The 20,170-nt window shown below is 40.7% G+C and overlaps 1 protein-coding gene across 5 annotated transcripts in view; it reads left to right on the top strand.

Moving 5' to 3' along the window:
* Nucleotides 1-20,170, top strand: part of LOC111874805 (protein unc-13 homolog 4B) — an 88,648-nt gene that overhangs the window by 31,066 nt on the left and 37,412 nt on the right. For 4 of the 5 annotated variants that reach the window (XM_033755603.1, XM_023870603.1, XM_023870604.2 and 1 more), the window contains exons 2-5: nucleotides 8,170-8,410; nucleotides 15,774-15,938; nucleotides 16,318-16,384; nucleotides 17,448-17,559. In XM_033755603.1, the coding sequence (XP_033611494.1) occupies nucleotides 8,170-8,410; nucleotides 15,774-15,938; nucleotides 16,318-16,384; nucleotides 17,448-17,559 (585 nt within the window). Of the gene's footprint in view, nucleotides 1-8,169; nucleotides 8,411-13,019; nucleotides 13,389-15,773; nucleotides 15,939-16,317; nucleotides 16,385-17,447; nucleotides 17,560-20,170 lie in introns of those variants that run through there. The other variant, XM_023870605.2, reaches the window with a different exon arrangement.

Here is a 20,170-nt window from a genome sequence, read left to right as displayed (position 1 = left end):
CGTCAACTGTTACTCGTGCAATGTGACTGAGAAATTCATCATCATCTTTGTGGTATCGCTCTGAAAGAGTCATAGCCGAAGCCATTCTCTGCGTTTTGTGTGTACCCGTGAGTATTTTCGGAATCCATCTTGCGCAAAGCTTGTCATAGCCTGGCGTAACTGCGATAATCTCGTAGACAAGAACCCGTGAAATTTGTGGAAATTCACACCAAAGTTCTAAAATTGTGAAACGCCGTCTTTCACAAATATTTTGGTCAACACTTTCAAAAACTACACTCACTACAGATGGCCTCTCGCTTCGCTCTTCATCGTGAACAAATGTTCGCCCGCCCATCTTTGAACATTCTACACCACTGTCTTACAACAGTTCCTTCATTCATCATATTGTGGCCGTAAATCGCCGTGCATAATTCATGACGCATTTCCGCAACATTCATATTTTTAGCGCGAAGAAAGCGGATAACAGCGCGAATTTCGCGGTTGGAGGGATTATCAGTCGCAGGACATATAACTCACTCTGTAGGGACAAGAACAAATACTAGGTGACCAGTTATGTGATGGTTTACAAAGCAATGAGTCATGTGACGCTACCTCGCATGCCCGAGCTCCCCCCAGCTCCTACATTATCTGCCTAAAGTAAACGGATGTTACTTTATGAATAGCCTTCGCATAATTGAATAAACCGTGCATAATTGCGAATACAAAAGATAGAGTTGGACTACAGGAGCTGAACAAATAAATTTCATAAAATAATTTTTTTTCTTTGATATTGAATGTGTTGTTTTAATTGTTATTGATTAATTACAATGTATCATATTTTTGTATGGTTTTAATTTCGTTTAATATAGTGGTATATAATGTGAATAATTTGTTGGCTCCGCATACCTGCATATGAATTTGTTATTCTGTGTTGTACCTAGACATTTCTAATATAACTATACGGACCGGGCAGAATTATTATTAAATACAAAAAAAAAAAAATGCAACTGCAAGACAAGTTGACTTATGTCGCCCCAAACATTTACAGGTTTGAACCCGTATACTCTTTCGGTTTGTATGCACACAGCTTATTTCGGTTGACGAATTGGCTTCGGGCATGCAGTGGAAAATTCATGTGTGTACTGTGCGATTTTCAAAATTCTTTTCCTCCCATTAGCGATGATTTACAACATTTTATGAACATTCGAAACAAAACTATTCCTGAAGTTTTATTAAAATTTGCCCGCACATTTAAATGGAGCGAGGATAGCGTAGTTGGTATAGCGACAGCCTACAAGCTGGATGACCGAGGGGTCGCAGTTCGAATTCCGGTAGGGTCAAGAATTTTCTCTTCTACACGAAGTCCAGACCTGTTCTGGGGCCCACCCAGTTTCTTGTCCAATGGCTACCGGGAGCTCTTTCCCCTGGGGTGAAGTGGCAGGGTCGTGAACCTGACCACTAACCTCCAACTAGTGCCTAGGCCCAAAGAATGTGGACCTATATATTCACTACCCCATACTCCTTCATGGCGTAGCGCTTAATTAGTTAAGTACAAGGACAACTTTCCTTCTTTTACCACACATTTAAATTTTAGTTAAAACTTGACAACAATGACGGACACTTTAAATGATGACCTAAATGCATTTCTGTTCGTATTTCGGACGCAATTCCGAAAAAAAAATGTTGAGGAAAAACATCGTAGTAGATAAAAATAAAAAAAAAACTTTATACTCAAATCTTTCTATTTTCAAAATAATTATATAACAGTGGTATGATGTGCTAGAATACTGCTGTATGTGTACATTTTCTTAGTTTGTTAATGTGTTTTACATATAGTTCATTAGAGCACTTGATCGAGGAATACGGCGTAAGGAAAACTTAAGTAGTCAGATGGTTGATATATCAACATTTCTTAAACGACACTTCTCTGACTTCCCTCACTCTTTACATTTGTAATCCGTACTCTAAAAATCACTCTGTTTATTTTAAGACGTGGACCTGGACCATACGCAATACTTCGTCCTCGTCCTTTGACGGATTAGGCCCTCTGGACTGTTCCAATTTCAGAATTTATCCGAAAACTACGAGCATATCAATCCTAGGGACAGTATGTAGGACTGCAGATCATCCCTTGCAAGGCCGCTGCAGCCGCTACATTGAACAGTGCAAACACAGTAAAACATACACGTACATAAAGAAAGCAGTCTTCTGGGATTTGGCACCGTGTATATGTGGTGTTAACCTCAGAAGACTGCTTTCTTCATAGTCACCGCCGTGAAAGCCTCAAATCTTACACGTACATACGTTGGATTTCCCACCGCGGCCTCTGTTCTATTGGCTGTAGCCACAGCTCTGCATATCTTCAACAGAAATTGCTAAGATTATGTAAGATCTGCTATGTTTTTATGTTCCGTCACGTGTTGAATGATTCAATTCGTTGACTTTTCGTCATTTACCTAGCAGAGGATAACCAGTCATGTAACGTATGAACCGCGATTTATGTTTATCTATTTCCCATTATTGCTTGTCATAAGTTGACGAATGGCTTATAAAGTGTCCTTCACTCATGTTTCTGAACCAAGAAATGGTTGAATGTTTAATTTTCAATTAATTTTAATGGGATGTAATCTAAAAGCAGTGTTCAGGAAAACTGCTTGGACCCAAGAGAAGCGACATAAGGAGGGAACTGTTAATTTATACCGTTAGTCTGGTCAGATTAAAGTAATGGCAGACTCGGATACGGCAAACAAATGCATACTGAATTTTTATGGGAAATCTCTTGGAAAGCCGTCTCTTGCACGCAAAACCGAGAAAGAGACGGAAGAATAATATTAATATTGATGTGAAATGTGTTGTACTGCTTCAGAATCCTGTTCGGTGTTGAAATCTGACATAACATTGATATTAATAGTGTCGAAATTTCGGGTTCTATTACTCGAAAATACCGACTATAGTGGCCGCGGGGTCTGAGGCATGAACAGTCCTCGCTCGCTCGAACGCTGGAATCTTGCGTTCGAATTCCACTCAAGGCATGGATGTTTGCGTGCGTTTATTCTGTATTTGTGTTGTCGTCTGTTGGTGGTGGCCTTGCGACTGGCTGATCCTCCGCCTAAGAAGTCCTACCGACTGTGTATAGAATCAAGGAACTGTAAACGTGCCCAAGGCCCAACAAAGGGTTGTAGAGCCATAATAATAAATAATTACTCGAAAATTTGTTAAGAGAAGCAATTAGTTAACCTGTTAATTAGTCAGGCACGATAACATTTCGTGCAATGAACGTTTAAGCATGTCACTTAGATGTAGCAGAAATATATAGCGAAATGTGCAACATGTTGTTGCTTCAAGTGTTTGAATCAGTGAGGATTTTCTTCTCCTTAATTTTCTACTGGACTCGTAGGGCAATTACTTTTATGGAACATTGATGACCAATAAAAGTCTAGATTATAAAGTTCGAACCTAGAATAAATATCCTGACGTAGCATACAGACTATAGAGCGAGGCACACTGTATGGGCGCATGCTTACAGCCATCCACAGACGCTCTCTGCCTGGAGCTACTCACATCTATTTCGGGAGCAGGTAATGCCGCTGTGCGATTCATCGGTCCGTAGACATGAAACCTCTGAAATGATCGACTACCAAACTGTGTTCAGGCGCTCCCAAATGATGGCGGGACATTCCTTTAGTTGTGGAAATGCAAGGCAGACGATCGCAGACTTATCAGTCAGAGGCAGTTCTCTATCGCACTGACAAGTGGCAAAGCTGATTATGGTTTCTTGAAGAGAAAAACAAGAAAATTTGGGTTGGAAAATCATATAGTTAAGAGCCCATTTGAGAGACCTAGGCATAGATAGAAATATAATATTAGCATTTATTTTAAAAAGAGAATATGAGAGTGTGGACTGGATTGATGTGGCTCATGACAGGAACAAGCGGTACCTATGATCTAAACTTTTATTTTCTTCATTTTCTCGGAGCTCCATCAGTGTTCTCTCTTTGACCTTCGCTACGGTTGGGGTTTCATAAGTCCGCATCAGGACAAAGCGTAGGGAATCTTGGACAAGGAATCAATTCGACGTCATAAATCCACTTACAGATATGTGCACTGAGCGAAATTTGGACTTGGAATCCTCAGTTTTGACCGCCTCTGTGGTCTAGTGGTCAGAGTTCCTGGCTGCAGATCCCGAGGTCCGCGTTCGATTCCCGGCGCTACCAGATTTTCTAAGAAGTGGTGGGTCTGGAACACGGTCCACTCAGCCTCGTGAGGATAACTGAGGAGCTACTTGAATGGAAAAGTAGCGGCTCTGGTCTAGAAAACCGAAAGTAACGGCCGCGTGAATTTGTTATTGTAGAAAAGAATATTGTAAATACAAAAAAGGCCTAGGCAATGCACATCCAGCCTTCTGTAGCACATTCTTATAAATATCTTATTCTATAATAGCGGTAACCCCGCGATTCTTAATATAGATCTTAACTTAAATCTGAGAGTATACTGTTAATAATCAGTACAGGTAGTGTAGTTGGTTGAGGCACTATGCTACAAGCCGGAAGGTCGCGGGTTCAAGTCCCGATGAGGTCATTGGATTTTTTTTCAATTGACCTAATCCTTCCAGCCGCACTATGGCCCTGGGGTCGACTCAGCCTCTAACAGAAATGAGTACTAGGAATTAATTAAATAATTTTCCCCGGGAGTAAAGTGCAGCCGGCGTGTAAGGCTGACAACCTCACCGCCATTTGTGAGCCGATTGTCCACATAATGTGGGAGCCTCAACGTCTCACAAACCTATGGGCCTCCACGGCCTGGTATAGGGATAGCGTTACTTCTTCTTCTTCTTCTTCTTCTTCTTCTTCTTCTTCTTCTTCTTCTTTTTTTTTACTTATAGGAATGTTGTTTATGAAGTAACAGACACCTTGCAGAAATCTTATTTCTTCCAGCCTTAAGAGTTCTATAACTGACTTTGGGTATTCTTCTCTGCTGTTCTCAGACAAAATGTCCATCATTGTTGCCCCATTGGTCCTCGTACAGTTTACATTTCCAGAAGACATGTTCCTCCGTTTGCAGGACCGTGTGGATTCGTTGCGCGATCAGGTGACACCCTCTATCCTCTAAAGTTGGCAGTAATTTCGCCGACAAGCGGCGGTCCCTCGGTCCGTATAGTTCACTTGCAGACAAGAGCCACGGAGTTCAGTTAGTAATCCCCAGTGTTTGAGAGCTTTATGACTCTGTGCGTCATAAACTTTCCGGCTGCAGGAATCGGTAAAGAAATGGGCAAATGTTAACCGCAGCTATTTCCCAGACGTTTGGAAATTAAATCTTTTCGGTTTTCCTCATTCTCGGTTGAATTCTGCATAATAGTTCACCATATTAACAGCTTTACTAAGAATCAGAGGCGTAACACGCAAGAAAAAGAAATACTTCGGTCTACGTCATCGTCCAGTCAGCTGTTTTGTGATTCATTGGTGAGGTGACATCAGAATTCTGACGTCATTAAATTGCCAATGAGATATATGCATACTTCTGAAGAGGTAACTGGACTACTCGTCAGCAACCAAGAGTAATTTAGTCAGTTTCTTTAAATTCCTTTACTGATCAGACAGCCTGGAGCTGTCGTCAGGAAAATAGAAGGAAATAGCTATAGCTAAGTTTAGCATCAGCTAACTGTTCTGTAACATGTAGGCCTATGACGCATGAAATTCCATTAAGGCCTACACGCAAACTCTTACTTACCCACGGAGCTGTGCCCTTCTTGAGGAACCGCTAATTCTGCAGCTACACAAGAATTTCCCAGCAATTTATGGAACCCGAAGGTTCATTACCGTGTTCACAGGAGCCCTCCACAGGTCCCTATTCTGAGCCAGATCAGTCCAATCCATGCGATCCCTTCCTATCTTTCTAAGATCAATTTTAATATTGTTGGTCTTCCCAGTGATCTCTTTCCTTCTGGCTTTCCCACCAATATCCTATATGCCTTCCTCTTCTCCTCCATTCGTGCTACATGCCCTGCCCACCTCATCCTCCTTGACTTGATCATTCTAATTATACTTGGAGAAGAGTACAAGCTATGAAGCTCCTCATTGTGCAATCACGCAGACATTTGGAGCTTAAAGAAACGCACTTACGAACCTGGCATTCAATTGGAATATACGTGGATCGAACCTTGAGGCTGGTTGACTTGAAGAACTTTCTATGGTTCTTTTAAGATTTCCAAAGTAACGCTTGAATCATTACCGTATCGAAGTTCCATGTCGGCGAGGGAAATGGTGCTAAGAACCCACTTAACAGAACATTATTCAGAAGGGACCGAGTCCATAAATCCTTCCCCCAAAAACGTATAGGCTTGAATAACACCGTATAACAGTGATCCGTCCCACCAGTCATTTTGTTCACACACACACACGCACACACACACACAAGTCGCGAAAAACGTTGGTGTGTCAGATCCTTTTTCTTGTTCGCCTAGATGATATGTTGACGTCACTGTGCATCTCTTTTTACGATTCCATGAATGGTCCACATTAAGATACCAGCAACCTCTTTCAAGTCACCTGTTGTTCAGGTTGGTGGAAACCCGTTCTGACGTCACGCTTCCTTGTCTGCTCTTGTGAATCACCTCTCTACCGATATCCTGTCTGTTAAAAGGGGGGGGGGGGGAATGAATCCTTCAAAATATCTGTTAGGTCATTTGCAGCTTTCGTGCTTATACACAAACTGCTGTGCACGAGATGAACAGGTTGGCACGCTCTTTTCTCTCAGTCCAGAACGTGAACATATAAATAGAACTCGACTTTGAAGATGGAGGCAGTAGCTTTCTCCGAAACGTCAGTAACCACTTAAGTACCTACGTAAATGCAAACTCTCAATCAACGAATTTGTACCGGAATAATGTAAGACACAGAGATAAAATGAATAAATACGTAGCTATTAATTTGTTTGAAAACACAAATGATTCAATTAGCATAGAAGTATACTTGAGTTTGTTGTTAGGCTGGGGCCACACGAGCCCACGAAGTACGTCCGTTGCAAAGAACATACTTTATGACGGACGTTGCTGAGGACACCACACAGTTGCAGAATGTGGTGCGTAGTTTCTTGTCTGCAATGGAGCCAGAAGAAAGCGTAGCATTCGCCTCTCTTGTTTATTTCTACAACGGACGTCACGACGTTCGTTACAACGGACGCATTTTGTGCGCTCGTGTGGCCACAGCCTTAACTGTAAGCATCAGATTTATTTAGCATAAGTTTTGAAGTTTGAGCGGCAGTAATTATCGGGAGTATCTGACACATTTCCAGTACACAGTGGACTAAAACAAGATGTTTCGTGCTGACTTCTGTTTCGTTTTGCTTTAGAATATGCCGCCCGAAGTTCTAGAAATGAGGATTGACTAGAAAGTGGCTGAAGTAAGGAAGGTCTGCTTGTTTGTGCTTTATGAAGAACACGAGTTATAATGTACTATATAGACTCTCTGACTAACTGACTGACTTAACGAATTGCTTGGAGCCTTCTTGAGAAGTCAACAGTCGCTTAGCTACTTGAGAATTTCCGAATATTTTACGGAACCAAAAGATCATTACCACCTTCACAAGAGCCCGCCACTAGTCGATATCCTGAGCCAGATGGGTCCAATCCATACTACACCATCCTATCTCTCTAAGACCAGTATTAATATTAACCTCGCAGTGGTCGTTTCCTTTCTGGCTTTCCCACCAAAACCTTGTATGAATTTCTTATATCTTCCATGCATTGTACATGCGCTGCCCATCGCATCCTTCTTGATTTGATCAGTCTAATTGATTTGGCGAAGAATACGTGTTATGCAGTTCCTCGTCATGAAGTTTTCTCCAGCCACATATTGTTTCATCCCTCTACATGTCCTAATATTCCCCTCAGCAGCTTGCCGTACAGCATTTAATTGAAATCGACTAATTGGTTTTGGAGACGAAACATCCGGCCAGATAGTCATGACCAACTCATTAAGAAACTACGAGTAGTTTTACTCGTATCGATTTTTACATTTACGTTTGAAACTCCCTGGTCTGAGCAAACACAGCTTTCACACTGACCCGACTTTAGACATCGTGCTAATGCTTGTTGTTCTGTAGGATAAGAACGTCACGAAAGGTATACCCCGAGCAATGATGCTTCTGTACAGCAGGAATCCCCTAATGATAGCATGGCGTCATTTCTTACAGAATCCAGGAGCTTGATGGCGGATTCTTTGAGAAGTTCGGCACACTGCTCAAAGAGCAGCATGCACACCAAGAGACTGGAGGAATGGCTCTCGTGTGCGAAGAGGAACAGCCAGAGAACGTGGAGCTGGAGCTGGAGGTTCCAGAGGAAAGTGGAGGGGTCGGGATGGCTCTCCAGGACAGCGACTCTGAACCGGAGGAGTCTGACAAACACGAGTTCATCACTGACGCCATGGGATGGAATGTAAGTTCTGTGGTTCTGGTTAATACTAACTGCACGAAGAGAAGCTGATAGCCACTCAACTGCTCAAGGAGTGCTCAGCCTCTGATTTCGTTGCTGTGTTCACAAAACCTCGTCACTAGACACTGTTTTGTGCCCAATTAACCCATTCAGCATCCTCACAAACTATTTCTGGAAGATCCATTTTAATACTGTCCTTTTATCTATGTGTAAGTTTCTGAAGTGGTCTGTCTCCTTCAGATTCCCCGTGAAACTTTGAGTTTCTTATTTCTCCCATGCATTGTATATGTCCCTCTCATTTGATATTCCTTGGTTTGATCAATATAAATATTTAAAGAAAAATAAGAACAGGCCACGAAGCCCTTCATTATGCAGCTTTTTCTATACGTTCCTCTCATTCATTCATTCATTCATCAATGGCTCTACAGCCCTTTGTTGGGGCCTGGCCTCTTCTTCAGTTTCGTAATCTCTTTTACACAGACGGTAGGACTCCTTGGACGAGTGATCAGCCTGTCTCAAGGCCGCTACCTACCCACAGAAAAACAAACACAGAATGAATTAACACACAGACAACCACGCCTTGAGTGGGATTTGAACCCACGATCCCAACGTTCGAGAGAGCAAAGACAGTTCATGTCTTAGACCGCGCGGCCACTGCAATCGGCACTGTCTTCTCTTAGGCCCCAGTATTTTCAGCACTTTCTTCTGAAACATCTTGTTCCTTGCGAAGAGAGTTAATGGGGGGAGGTGTAAAAGTGTAGCAGAATAACTGACATATATCCTTTACTTATTTATGAGACTGGTATATTTATTTGGAGGCAAACACGTGGCAACTTGCGTCAGAGAGAAGATAAAGCCGCCCAATTAGCAGCTTAAACAGTAGCCAGATAAGATGCAGATGTTGCGTTCCACATATTGGCTCTCTGTTTTGGTATCCACCTTTCGTTAAAATATATTAACTACATCTTGGCCTCAGTCCAATATTGCACGTGGCATGCAAGTGTTCGAAAAAGTAACTTCAGTTTGCTCTGTAAATAATTTACATTCGAGATGAGTGCTGTGTTAGTCATAAACGGGGTCTGTCAAGTCGTTAGCAACGAAGGCTGAACTTTCGTACGGTTAATATTTTTCTACAGTACATGAGATGATAAAGCAGCTAACTCTTCATGTGTAGCTCACGGTAGCAAAGAGACCGTACGTGGTCCATCAGTAGAAACACCAGCTTCCCACTGTTCTCAGTTCTTGACTCCATGAAGCAGAAGTCACTTCTGAGAAGCTAACAGTCCTCTCCCTAGTGGTTTACTATCGTGTTTCCAGGAGTCCCGCAAGTGGACCCTATCCTGACCCCTGAATCGAATCACACACTCACAACCTCTTTATTTAGAATCCATTTTTAGATAACTTTCCTTATTTTGGAAAAAATAAAAGTAGACTTACGAGATCACCTTGCTATCTTTGTGTGAGTGTATCCCTCCCTATTAACTTTTGAATGGCTGAACCATTCTTTGTCAACCCTGGTATGTTTATCATGCCCCTGAAACCATCGCAGTGACGTGCATCATAAATTCCTCCCATCAGTAATACCAACACTGAAGCCTCTCAAATTTCTGAGACAAATCCTTAATATTGCTTGAACGTCTGTAATAATCTTCTTGAAACGTAGTATGTTTATATCATACCACTAAGACCGAGTGCATACATGGCAAATTCCTCATATTAGTAATGACAACACTGCAGCCTCTCAAACTGTTGAGGTAATACCCTTAATATTGTGGCGTGTTATATATTGTCCATCGCTGAGCAACGAAACAATGGAAATTGTTGAGACCGTTGCGTAGGAATATCCGTAGCAACGAGTGTTCATTGCATAACAACACTCGGTAAACACCCCCATCTCGCTAGGCTGTGACGTCACGCAACATTAGAGAGTCTATTGCTAGGCAATGCGTAGGTAGTCACACCTGACAACAATACCTGATATATGTTGCCGAGCAGCAATGTGTTCTCTATGTGGTCCGTGCCGAGCCTATATAAGGAGCAGGAACATTATTAAGCGAGGAGGACAACCCCGTGTGGAGGCGGGGGTCGAATACCTTCACCGAGACCCTGCGAGTCGTAGGAGGCGACAGAAAGGGAAGTCTCAATTTTGAGACAGTAAAATATGGTCGCGAGTCCCAAGGAACTCGGACCCGAGAAAGACTGCGCTGGCAAGGGCCAGCAGCATATACAAAAGACAGACCCGTCGTCTCGTCAGAGAAGGCGCCCCACAGAAACAAGACCGTAACTATCAAACGGTAATAATTAATATCCGGGGCTCGACACCAAGATTTACTGACTGACTGACTGACTGACTGTCAGTCGCAATGTGACCTTCAGTTTTTTCCAGTAGTTCTCTGATATCAGCATTAAAATAATTTACATAGTCCGCCTGTTTTAACTTCGCAAATATGTGGAAGTGTATGCCACTTATTTCAAGGTATTAGCCAGTACGTGACTGATCGAACCACATGTTAACATATCGACTGATGCAATGTAACGATACGCAAATTCAAATTTTCGAAATCAATTCCATTGTTAAGAAAACAGATCCTTAGTGATATGGTTAGTGTTCCTCAACATTTGTGTTAGTTTAAGTGCTTATTTTTACACTAAATACAGGATGGGATTGGTGTCAGAGAACTACTTAGTATCAGAGTTAGGTGTGTTAGGAGGCTGCAGATAGAGAATCACTTTCAGACTCCAGTCTAAAAGTATGCACAAACTAATTAGCTCTTGAGAAGCTAACTACTTTCAGATAGGCAAGAAATTCCCAGCATTCCCCTAAGGTTCGTTACCTAGCTCACAAGGTCCCACGTCTAGGCCCTGCAAACAATTTTATAACATCACCTCAGCCCAGAAAGCCGGAGGACCATTCCTCATGGGCTGTTCGGGATTGTTTGAATACGCTGCTACGGGCCATATCCGGAGATAACCTCCTCCGTCCACAGCTGGAGGACGTGCCTTGGTGCCACTCCAGGAGAATTTAGGGATAAGCAAAAACTCCTTCTCTCTTTCTTCCCAATTCGCAGTTTATATTCACCCCGCCTTCCACTGTTTGATGCTAAAATAACCTCTGAAGCCGAGGTAGTATAGTGAAGTCAAAGAAATCCTTCAACGTTAATTCCAAATTCGGCATGAATTATTTATCGACTGTCTTTAACTGCTGATGTTCATTTCTGTCGACTAAGAGAGGAGAGTTTTATGTGAACTAGAAAGGAGGGTGGAAGAAGCGGTCGTGACCGACTTCAAGGTACTATGCCGGAATTTTTCTAATATTGAGTAAAACGAGGCGAAACGACAATAAGATTGGCCGACACTTCTGCCGAGATTTGAATAAAGTACCTTCAGCTACACATCCGACATATTACCGCCACGTAAACCTATTCAGTTCAGTTGAAGCAAGTGAAATCGGGCTAAAAGTCTGTTTTAGCTAATATAGTTTCGTCATTAGATAACAGAACATTAGACCCTAGCGTTCTGAAACGATGAAACTGCATCATAATATATTTTGTAGCCGTTTGGGAACGCTAATGATGTTTATTAATACATTTTAAAATAATAATGCGATGGTATTTTAACACAATTAATTCACTGATTGATGATCAAGGGCTGTGTATTTCATTCAGATTATTATATTAAGACATAAACCATTCATTTGAACCATATTTTACATCTTGGGTTCACGTTATGTGTATATATAACGAATTACGAGCAGAAATGTCACCAGCATGTAGGGTAATGAGAATCCTCTTGTTAAGTAGACCATCGACATTGCATTCGTAAACATATCAAATGAAGATTAAGTGTTGCAACATTGCAGGGTAAGCACCCTGTGTGTTCGGAAATGCGGTATTCCCCCTTTTTTCTATTTTACAAAAGAACAATATTTGGGCAATAAAAATGGACAGGTTTCTTTAAATTACAGTCGTAAAACTGTATTATTTAATAATTCAAACATCTTGAAGCCTGTTCCAGATGCTAGTAAACAAAGACCTTCAAAGTCAGGTTTGCTTCTTGTACTTGAATTACATTTCGGGATCTAAAGTCCTGTTTATTCACCACGACACAAACAAGTTAACTGCTATGTCCGGGCTTTTTGCCAAACTTAGTTTCTTCCTCCCAGTAGTACCAGTATATCGCAAATTTACAAGAGCAGTTTACGAATTTGTGACGTAGCGAATATATTGAGGTAGTCCTCACATTCACTGATTAAAAAAACTTAATATGAATCGCTTATACATGGAATATCTATCAAGAGCCAATTGGGTCAAAATAGAATTTCGCACCAAAGACTGTCAGGAATAGAATCTGGCAGTGTGCGCTTAGAGGATTACATCACAGTTACTATCATCTGTGTCAAAAACGTAGTAAATTGTAATTAATTAAAGAGTACACTATTTCAAAGAGGGTTAAATAAAATACAATTTTATAAGAGCCTTAGGCCTTCAACATTTTTCTTATCAATATTTTTAGCAATATGGCTGCTTCCACTCCCAGAGCTGCAGTGTTATAACAAATTTGTGTAAAATAGCAATCGCGCATGCTCATGCAGCTATGGCAGTACAGGTGATGCCTAGCGAAGGGTTAATATAACGTCTCAAGACTTTGTGGTAGGATTTGCGATTTTTATATTTCGCTGCTGATGGGTGGTGATGCACTCTCTTAGATTCTTTGGGAGGATTACGTGAGAAGACAGGATGTGCTTGCAGATGTAGCCATGCGCCTGGCTCCTGAAAAGCATTAATAGATTTTAAGAGCATCTGGATCTTCACTGTATTGACAAAGAAAAGTTTTCTTCTCCTTCTTCTTCAAATTGACGTGTGAATGAAAAAGAATGGCTGGAGGTGTAGGGACAGTGACAAGACAGATGAGGAATACTTTTCGTGGTGTCAGAAAGGATATGTTGCAGAGACAAACTACCCTCTACCTGCAAAATATGACAGTAAGTATTGTGAACACAGATATTTAGTTTGTTCGGGAAAGCGACCAGTGTCTGTTGTGAATATAACAAAGAATCTTTAGGTTATTTAAAAGAAGAGGAATTTCTAGATCATTTGAGAAACTTATCAGTTTCTCATGGAGCACGCTGCTCCGCGGAATTAGTCATTCAAACACTCACTGACAAACGAGGCCGTGGTTGAGTTGTTTCTTGTGTGGTAGGTTCCAGTTTCGATTTTCCGTCCAGAGGAAGGTTATCTTTATTTTCTTTTGCAGGTTCCCTCCATCCCTCGAGAAAAGGAATTCTCAAACGTTTCCTTAAAATTCTTCCTTCTCCAGCTTCCCAGTTCATAATTCAGTAGAACAGCTCCATTTCAACCATATAATTGAGAAAGGATTGCTAAATGAAATAAGAAACATACATTTATTGAAGATATGCCAGAAACCTGTTAATATCTCATAGCCTTGTCTGGCCTTTTCTGGTGCAATTTTCCGTTTTCACAATTATTGTGCTTTTTCTTCGGGGGTAAAGTGGCCGAAGCACGAATCTGATCATACACTTCTATCTAGTGTTGAAGGTAAGAATGTACGATGTTTTGCCTCCACTCGTCCGTAACCACGATACGAGACTCGGGACGAATGGATTATGTTAATCCCATTTTATATCTGGAAATTTGGCGGGAAACCTCGGAAATAACGCCATAGAATAACAGAACAATACGTACAGAACATAAGCTGAAGACTGATAATAAAATTTCGATTGAAATTGGATATTATCTTTCTTCTAAAACAAATGAAATGGGGCCATTATGAGCCTACTCTAGAACACATTTTCTGATGTGGCAGAATTTGTTACCAGCCGATCACAGTGGCCGCGCGGTCTAAGACATGAACTGTCTTGTCTCGCTCGAACGCTGGGATCGTTGGCTCGAATCCCACTCAAGGCATGGATGTCTGTGTGCGTTTATTCTGTTTAGGTAACGGCCTTGCGACGGGCTAATCAACCGTCCAAGGAGCCCTACTTACTGTTTATAGGATTAAGAAATGGAAAAAGCGGTCAGAGTCCAACAAAAGGACCATAGGCAGACAGAGTTTATTATTCTAACCCCATCACCATTACTAGTTCATGCAAACTCTCGTTCCGAATTGTAGGTTTGAAAATATCGTCTCTTCCTACTTTAGCGGTAACGCATCTGACTTTTATTTGGGAGGTTCCCGGTTCGAATCTCGGCCGACACTCTGACTGTCCTCACTGAGGATTTTTATGGTTTACTTCAATGTTTTAAGTCAGATGTTGGGATGGTACCTTAAAAAAGGCCACGATTGTTTCCTTCCATATTAAGTAAGCTACAGAAAAACGTAAAAATTTCATGCAGTACTCATGGAGTTGATAAAATGCACATTTTGGTTCCTTATACAAGCTGTCCTTTGTATTCTGACATGATGGCTGAAAGGCGAATAGTGCAATAAAAAAGAAGTGGGTGTTGTTACCCAGTGGTGCGGTGCACATGTTTCCTCGCCAAGGAATAAACACGCAAGAATAGTAAAACCATGGAAGCGATCTTTTCTATGCGATCCGCGTCAAGGTTAGTGACTCGCATTGTTAGCAGCTGTTGCATAGTAACGAATAGTAAACAAACAAGCCTATGTGTGCTGTGAGTTATAAAGTGTACAAATCAGTGACACTGTCATAGTTATTTGTAGTTACGAGTTATACGTGTTCACTAAACCCAATTATCAATAAAAAGATACCGCGTCTTGTCTCTAACACGTGACAGTATCATAACTTTTATCCTTACTTTGGGTATACACATTCGGAACAACAATTTCACACCAATGACCTCTTGGTATTGTCACGTGTATTGGCGACTAGAGACGGGGTTCGGGTTAGTAATTGGATTTATTAACAGCCCACAAGTTGTAAGTACAATTAATTATAATGCCGTTACTGATTTATTCAACTTACTATCATTCCATGCTGATCTCTTTAGTCTGTCTCCACAAGTCTTTACTTAATTATAACACGGGAGCTATAAACGTCTCACAGAACCACACACTCCCAGTATCACTGCACTACAACCCTCTTGAAACCTTCAAATCACACGTTCAGGTCTTCTTCCAAAACGAACCTCCCGCGGCTGTCTCGCACCGAGACAAGTCAAGTCAAAGTAGGCCTTATGCGGACCGCTTCCAGAACACCCTTCTCAACAGTTCGGTTATACCGTTGTCATCCAACGACCCTCTGTTGTCTTTCATCTCCAGGGAAAAGCGTTTGTTGTCCTTTCATCTTTGGGAAAACGCGTTTGTTGCTTAAGGCATTCACAGGCAACGGTCCATTGTTGTTGCGTTTCCCGGCATGTGATATTATGATTATTTTTGTTGATAACAGATTGAAGAGCTGTATTCGGAGGTACTCTATGAGATTCTCCACATTGTTGGCTGTGATGCAAGTGCTGAAGAAGAACGCACCCCTCTGTTTTGCTACCTCCAAGAGACCTTCAAGTTAGATCATGAAAAACATAATCATCTGCTAGAAATGGCACGAGCAAAGGAGGTGAATGTTACTTTCTAATGGATTATGTATCCTGTTGAATATTATATTACAAATAAACCTGCAACGACTGTATATTCTTCTGGTGTATAAGTGAAAAAGATTCTGACACAGATTTCATACTCGGAGAATGGTTGCAGTTAGAAACTTCTTTTGGCTTTATGAGAATGCAGCGTTACGACCCAGAAGATAATACATTGTACGAACTCTACCGTGAAAGCATCAAATTGAACATTAACAAGGAATTTTTCGTCAATCTAAATTACAATAGACTGAAGTCAATACTAAATTTAAATTTCCTTACTAATTTTCGTTTTCATTTTTATCATGCATGTGTACCTACATTTCAGATATGCTACAGCTAGTTTTGAAAATGTTTCAGGCACCAAACATTCTCTTAAATGTTGAGATCATCGAAGCCAAAGATTTGAAGCCGAAGGATGCAAATGGTAAGTCAATCCTCAAATTTAGTTTATGTAAATATAAATGTTCAATAACTCATATCAGTTTGGTAATATCCATTACATCTGCGTACAGGAAAATTAACACATTAAGGAATGTAGCCATGGCATAACATTGTGATGCATTCAATCCACTATTACTTCTAGATTTTCAGTTCGTCAATGTTGAATTTTGATGTTCTCGTATAAGTAACGTAAAACCTAAGGCCGCGCCATAGCGGTTAGTCGCTGGCTTCCCACCGCGGCGGCCCGTGTTCGATCCCGGGTCTGGTCAAGTGGGTTTGTGGTGGACAAAGTGGCGCTGGGGCAGGTTTTCTCCGAGTACTTCGGTTTCCCCTGCCAATTTTCATTCCACCAACTGCTCCACAATCATCCTCACCTATAATCTGGGGCTTGTACAATAGGCCAGAAGTGGCCGCAGTACAAGGTACATAGTCCCACCCCACTAGCCATAAAGAAAACGTAAAACCTATGCTTTCAAGGAAAGGCTTGAACTGTCTTCGGCCGCTCAAACACTGGGATCGTTGGTTCGAATCACACTTGAGGCATGGACGGCTGTGTGTGCATTCATTCTGTGTTTGTGCTCTCCTGTGGGCAGGTAGCGGCCTTGCGACGGGCTGATACCCTGTCCAAGGGGTCCTACCGACCGTGCAAAAGATCCAGAAACTGAAAACGCAGCCAAGGCCCAACAAAGAGTTGTAGAGCCACAGACAGACAGGCAGTTAGACAGACAGACAGATAGATAGAACGATTTGAACAAGCGTTCCGCACTTAAGGAGGGGTAAGTTGCATTTTTGGCACAAATATCAATACAGCCAGTCCTATTGTGTTCACAGAAATGTTTATAGGAGACTTCTTAGCAGCAGGATTAATGAAGAGTGGGCCTATTGAGTCAACTGATTTAATGTAACTCGTCAATTTGAGCAGTAATTTGAGGAATGGGAACGCGCTATACATATGCATGCGCGCGTGTGAGAGCTCGTGTTTGCGTTGGTAAAGTAGAAGGAAAAATACGTAAATGTAATTTAACAATATCCCTTTTCTTGTGCAGGTTTAAGTGATCCTTTCTGTACCCTCTTCCTTACTTCATCCGTCGCTCACCGCTACAACACTTCTGTCAAGCAGGAAACGCTGAGTCCAGTATGGGAAGAACACTTCTCGCTGTAAGTATACCGTACATTTCTCTGTTTTTTATTGACATTGTTAGTCTGGTCTTCATTACATCATCCTACCGTGTTAGTACTGATATGTTAATGTTATGTTAATGCTTCTATATCAGTGGCTCCCACTGTGTTACCGAGGCGGAATCATTTTGAGTGTAACATGTTTTTGAGGAACCCTCGAAACAAAGATTTTTGTTTTAAGTATAACGTCTTGATTTACAATATTCATAAAGTTAAATTAAACACATTATTCATCAAGCAGTTACATCAGAAAAATACAGCATACACAGCAATAAATGAAAAAAATCCGATCACATGAAAACCACTATGCATAACAAAACCAACCTCGAAGCGACAATATTTCCAGTTCATAACATATCCGTAAGCAAAGAATAGGATTATGAAACCCAACACTGTAAACCAGCTCACAAATATTACTGAATCACAAAGATATTGAGTGTTACGAAACTACTCAATGCAACACACCAACGCCACGAAACATAAGACGCGAGCAGGAGCATCCAGAAGAAAATACGAAGATATAAAAGTACACCAAAACATTAGAGCCAATTTACTAACTACGTACACACAATTAAAAACCAAAATCCACAATCACTTAGTTCCCTCCCCCTCCCACAAAGGCGGTTACAACATAACATACTACTCCCACTCCTTAAAACTACGTACCATTTGTTATATTTACGTTATATATAAATATATATACATTTTTAATATACACCCCCAATGCGAAAAACTTTAACTTCAAGACAGTAAAAATGGATCCATTTGATCATATTATTCAGCAATAAAATAATATACTTATTGTTTTATTGATGCACACCTGCTGATGGTCAGTTAGATGGAGCATGTTTCCTATAATAAATTGACTGACTTATTATTATACTTGATTGAATCATTTATTATACGCCAATCAAATCCATGTTTGTTGTGTGACGGTACAAAAACCCTAGAATAACCCCATCCCATATTTTGGGAATAATACTTACATAAAGAAAGGGGTGCCTGCTGACCACAAGGGCCTTGAAATCAGATACATTTTTGGAAACTGTACCTCATGGCATGTTCTGCATTAAGTTTTTTAAACCATTCTATAACATTCAAGTGATTATCACCAAGAACAAGCGAAACTGACTTTTACACAACATGTAAGATTTCCGGCAAGCGTATGGGCTTCACCGCAACGAGCAATATGATGACCCTTTTTATATGACGTTTCACACGCGTTTCCATTTTTATATTTAATGAGTAACGTCAAAAATTGATTTGTGAATGATTCAGTTGACCACATTTACATATGAAAATCTTGAAGTGTCTGTCTTTGCGTGTTTGTATGAAAATTCCGTTGTAATGTCTCAAAGTTTCGTACCAAAATACACACTGGGCAACAGACGCATTCCAATCACCAACACACGTACGTACAGTATATCTTAAGGGGACAGTTGTCATCACATTCATGCTTGTTCCGTAATCTTTTATACGTTAAGTACTATAGGCACGTCTGTTTCATTCTTATCGTTTAATTGGTCTTCCTTTGTGTTTTCTTTCATCTTTAAACTCCAGTTTTGAGAGAGTAAGATAAAGGCGTGCCGACTGCCTCAATTATTTGCGCACGGATACAAGTAAACTTAAACAGTCTTTACAAAACTCGGAATTTAATGCAAATAAAAATAATGAAGATATATATTCAGGTAAAAATTGACAGTAAAACAGACAACGTGTGGTCTGGCAAGGTCTTAAAAAACAATAGTGAACATAAAAATGAATCGATCTTAGCCAGCGATCAATTAAGAAAATTTTAGAGAATACAAAATACGCGTTAAATTTTACGATATTAAGACTGACAAATACATGTATCTCTCATATTATGAATTTTCGCTACAAAGAAGCTTGTTAATTTATACCTATTTTCAATTTAACAAACATCATATTTGCTACAACGAACTACATACGTTCTTAAGTTTTTACATATAAAGTAAAGGGAATTTTATTTTCGATTTACGAATTTTCACCTAGGAACAGTTTTCATGAAAAAACTATCTTCGTAAGTCGAGGTATACCTGTAGTCACCATCACACTGCTTCCATCCGTATCTTTAGGAAAACTGGACGCAAATTGCCAAACGTACTGGAAGCAGTGTTAAGCAGCAGTTTCAATTGTCGTCACCAAGAAGCATCGAATACTTTCTAAAAGCGCACGCCGGCTAATATACTTTTTGTGCTGAGAATGCACACAACAATGTTTATTAATTTCCCCCCTAAATCTATACATTGTCATTTAAAAGACAATAATGAAGCAACATACGCAGTTAATTCTTCTGCTGAGATAGCAAAGGCGTTGCAAAATGAAATAGTCCGCCATTAGATAGTACTGTCTTGCAGAAATCTTTAAGCTGTTTCACAGAATCCCAGCATTCTGTGGAACGTTTTCTGAGGTACACTGTACATGTAACATTTTTAACATTATAACAAGTTCCATTAATAAACAGTGACAATGTCACACAATGTTATGTTATGGGTTTTCGATATAATTAAAGCATACGATATGTATATCATCGAGATCCGGGATAGCGCAGTTGGTATAGTGATTGGCT

This window comes from Cryptotermes secundus, unplaced genomic scaffold (genome assembly GCF_002891405.2).
Source record: "Cryptotermes secundus unplaced genomic scaffold, Csec_1.0 scaffold27, whole genome shotgun sequence".
Taxonomy (NCBI): Eukaryota; Metazoa; Arthropoda; class Insecta; order Blattodea; family Kalotermitidae; genus Cryptotermes; species Cryptotermes secundus.
This window is presented reverse-complemented; position numbering and strand designations above follow the sequence as displayed.